The 4,567-nt window shown below is 53.1% G+C and overlaps 1 protein-coding gene across 1 annotated transcript; it reads left to right on the forward strand.

Moving 5' to 3' along the window:
• Window positions 1-3,740: 3,740 nt before the first annotated feature.
• VDBG_01552 (conserved hypothetical protein) lies at window positions 3,741-4,361 on the forward strand (the record flags this gene model as incomplete). Its single annotated transcript, XM_003007318.1, has 2 exons — window positions 3,741-3,880; window positions 3,935-4,361. 2 exons carry the CDS (start codon window positions 3,741-3,743, stop codon window positions 4,359-4,361), a joined length of 567 nt encoding a protein of 188 aa, XP_003007364.1.
• Between the last annotated feature and the right edge of the window lie 206 nt (window positions 4,362-4,567).

The following is a 4,567-nucleotide window of genomic DNA, read 5'->3' on the forward strand; positions in this document are numbered from 1 at the left end:
CGTTGACACTCATGACCATCACTTCCGACTGCGTCGAGAGGCGTGAGTAGCCCCCCAACCAAATCTCAGCACATCATCCCGCACACGAAGACGGCTGTCACGGCGCAGGTCCATGCAAAGAAGGCTCGAGGCAATCGAATATGCACCAGGCGATATGTTGTCGGTGGAATGGGTGGGCCAGGCGAATGCTAGAGCTCGGTTCTTCAAGGGTCTCTCCAGAGAGGGAGGACAACCTTGTCGAGCACCTGTAGGCCGACAGAAATGGGCTTGAAACCTGCCAACATGGCGTCAGGGGCTGTCAAATAGTTCACAAGACCCTTCGCACTAATCTTGCCACAGTCTCAAATCGAGAGGGGGGCGGTCGATCAGAAGTAAAAGCGCTCCGCCAAGTTCTGAGCCCTCTGGAGTTGCTTCGAGTTGATCGTTGAAAAGTTAGTCAGCTGCAAACTTATCGGCACATCTCGCCAGTCGAAATCAATCCTCCATCGCAGTCTTTCACAAGTCTTGTACCAGAGCATGATCGCCGAGGTCATATGGGGTAGCGCCAATGGGTGAGCGGCGCCGAGTGCGGCAGCTGAAAGGAGACTGACCTACACTTAGCCCCGCGCAAAAGACAGACAAGAAGTCTCTGGGAGTGGTGCTCGCAATATCATACGTGGACGAGCGATTCACTTATCCGCTGTTCTTAACTTGACAGCCGCGAAGCTGTCTCTCGGCCCTCAAATTTCTCCGTCGCAGTGTAAGTAGATCGGGCGGGCCGAACAACAGGAGAAAAAAATAGTGCTTTGAAGTGTTGTTTGACACGCCAATCATGTCTCTGGTTCCCATCCTGGCGCATGTGTCAAAAGCTGTCGCAAGGCGCCACGTAAACTGGCATCATTTTGCTGTGAAACTGGACGAGGAGCACAGGTCTTAGTTCTCCGACGTGAGGATCATACTGGAAATCCATAGCAGCCACGCTAAGCTCCTCAAATTGCCAGTACTTGTGTCAGGTCACACGCCTGCACGCTAGGACCTCATTGTGAAGCTTGTGGCCAAAGTGCAAACATGGCGCACGTTCAAAGTGGGTTTCAAGCGTGCAGCAGTGGGGATGGTGCCTAGAGGTTAAATAGCTAGCATGTTGACCCGAGCTCACACGCCAAAGGAGGATGGCGGAGATCAGGCTGATGCGTATGATAGCGTGTTGTGAATCCATGCCAGAGATTCTATCATGCCTTGTAGCAGCTGCTGCCAGACAGACTAAGCATGTGCTGTCACACGAAATGGCGTATACATGCGGACTGCCTTGCTTGTATATAGTAAGGTAGCTTGTGACGTGCTTTCAAGAATACTTAACACCCATGTAAAGTCAAGCTCATACCATCCAGCGCTGATGCAAAACGCTGCGGACGACAAATTGGGTTGTTAGCTTGTTAACCGAGCTTCGCCACGGCTTTCTTTCTTAGTCCAAGGAAAGGAATGTTGCAAACCGACAGTGGAATTCATGCTGGTTTTTGTACTGTTTTGCATATAGCTCTCGAAGGGACTTTTCGTGCTCATCTTCTAGAAGTATCATGGAAGAGGCGATCAGGCCGAGCAGCTGGTAATCCCAGTGGCAGCGCGCATGTTAGTACGTCGGTAAGCTCGCGTCGCGTGATGTCTGCTACTCTTATTCCACCCTTCAACCACGCGTCGCATCAAGTACTCTCTACCTCCAATTAGCATTCATATCAGAAAAAGGCATCTCAGGTTGACTTATCCCTGCATCGAGGGGGTTGCCGTCTCGCCATTCCTGGAGCGACGACAACCTGGACTGCCCTCCAATCAGGCCTGTCCACCCACAACGGGGTCCAAGGAAATTGACTCGGGCTCTCGCTTGGGCAGAAAAGGACATCCGAGGCAGACGCCACCAGGGCTGGACAAGCGCGGAGCTTTGACACCAACTCAAGATGGGTCCCGATCTGACGTCGCCCACCCCTTCATCGCTACTTGCCCAGACGCCAGCGTCGAGAAGCGTATGCAGCCTCCACAAGTATACCAAGACTGTCATTTCGGCAATGTTGCATGACGATCGGCGGCTTCAGAGGGCAGGAGAAACCATCAGACGTAGTTGTGCCAAGTTCTTTCTGTATGTTTCGCACTGCCAACAAGGACTCGTTTTTGTTTCCTCTCCGTGACGTGTCGAAGACGAGGCGGTGGAGGGCATTGCGCGCGGACAAAAGACATTCTCAAAAACCGTGCTATCGTCCAAAGTTGTCCACGAGGCAAACAGTGGGAATTTTGCGCTCCTCAGAAGAAGACCGCACGAATTTGGCGTCCGTCAACGCCGTGGGACAAGACCCACGGGATCAGGTTAATGGGCCTGACCAGACTCATATGGATGTAATGACACACCCAAGCCATAGCCCGGATGTGGCCCGGCAAGGCGAACGTTTGCTCGTGGGTTGGATGGGATCAAGTCTGTTGTGGTGTCAAGAGTGCGCTGAGATAATCGAGGGTACGTAGAGCTGTTTGCCTCGCCATCGTCAAGTCAGACGGTTCGTTTCAGTTTGCTGCTTGAGTCCCTCCCCCCATCTCGATCCTTAGGCTGCGAGAAGGGTCGCGGAAGGTATGCACAAGTCGAAGGAAACGCTCATCTGACCGTTTGACGGCGCTGCCAAGATCTCCCTCACTGCAGTCTCTCCCGCGATTCCGAGCCGCTGTAGGGCTGAATCAGGCTCCAGAACGCCAGACGAGAGCAATCATCTCCCTGCGAGCAAATAGGCTCACCTCATCCGAACAGTCTGTTATTGGTCAAGGCTCTAGTTCCAGCAGCTGGTTCTGACGAGCGGCCTCGGACCAGAGGCTCTCACCGTACAGACTCATAGAGCCAACTTCTCGCGCATCAGGTGATGATGACTGGAGTGCTCTCCTCGCCGGTCCGCCTACATAGCCCCGGACAAAGACGCCACTTTTCAGTGGCGGTCTCCGCAGACGAGCATAGCAGACATACAAGGCGACTTGAACGGCCGTGGGCGCAAACTGAAAACCAAGGTGATGCTTAGGGTTAAGTTCCGACTCGTCTTCCCTCAGCCGGACTGGGTCGTCTGATACTGACGACTCGAGGTCCCAGTGGATCCAATCACAGCAAGCACGAAGCCCTGTTGCAGAGTCGCGAGCGGCGTACTGGGGCCTCCCAGCCCTTGTCGAGGGGTCTATGGAAGACATTCCTTTCGGAAAAGAAGAGCCGGAGGACTGTGAAGGAGGCGTCGTGCGTGGAGTGGTGTCAAAAGGACGAAAGAGCTTCCGCATCAAACACATTCTGAGGTTTCCCCAATCTTGAAGCCGTATCTCGATTTGGCCATCAGCAGTGCACCGCGATCTGGTGATGGTATAGATAAGAGTGAAGCTGATAAGCTAGAGAGGGAGGTTGTAAAGAGAGAGGAGGGGAAAGAGAAAAAGATGGAAAGGACGGAAAATAACAGTATAGGGGTCAAAGCGCGCACCACATAGCTGCCTTGGGCAGATTGATACCTTGCATGTGGAAGCAACACTGTTGCTCCAGGTAATGAACGCGTCACATTGGCAGGTACGACCACGCGTGCTGGGCAGGTAGAGCGCGAGCCCACGTGACCCAGTCTCAGTGGTGGGTCTTACCTCTCAACACAGATTCCTCAGTAATCCATCACCTGGGTACCTTAGTCTTCAAGGAACGTCATCCTACAAATAAGTTTGTAGGATCTTACATGCAAGTCTGTTCATCAGGCTACCATGACCGAGACATGATGGCGTCAACTGGGAAGGAAAGTCGTCAGACCCTCGCAGATACATTGCTCGATGTTGGCAAGCGCGCTTTTGACCCAACAACAGAGCCTGCATTACGCGACCTCGCCTTGAAAGAGTTCAATTCGCTTGTTGAAGGGTAGGTAAAAATGTTCATTGCCTGGACCCAGAGACATCTCTAACCGGGACGCAGCAATGTGTCATGGAATCTGTTACCAGCCTTGAATGCGTTGATCAAGCCGAACGTGGCGCCGTCATGGCTGCAGCCGCCACTGATGAAGATTCTTACACATATCCCGCTTCGTCGTGATGGCGTGCGTGGAACCCTCGAGTTCGTTTTTTCAGTTCATCCGAGCAGCCAAATGAAGGCTTCTGATGAAACTACGCTCCACAAGACCGGTGCGAACATCACTCAAGAGGCCTTGGCGGTGGCGACGCGAATAATTACGTCGCCCCCGGCGACAACGGCACCTACACAGTGGTTTGCCGGTATCGCGCCACAGATCCATCAGTTATTAGATGGAAATGAAGGCCCAGAGCTGTCGCGGGTCGCTGCTCAAGTCGTCATGATTGGTATCTTGAGTAAAAAACAATTTGGCGCCCCTGGTAGGTTAGCATGACTCCAACTACGTTTTCATTTCTCACGCTGCGACCAGGAACTCCGGGATGGGATATCTTCATCGAGCCTCTTCTGTTTCCTATCAATCCTTCCCGGCCTCCCGTGACACCCCTCGGAACAACGGCTCAGGCGAGCAGGATAATATCTTAGATCTCACTCGCAGCCGAGTGCTCGTATCATTCGACAGGATTCAACTCGCCCTCCAGC

This window comes from Verticillium alfalfae, genomic scaffold (assembly GCF_000150825.1).
Source record: "Verticillium alfalfae VaMs.102 supercont1.2 genomic scaffold, whole genome shotgun sequence".
Lineage (NCBI taxonomy): Eukaryota > Fungi > Ascomycota > Sordariomycetes > Glomerellales > Plectosphaerellaceae > Verticillium > Verticillium alfalfae.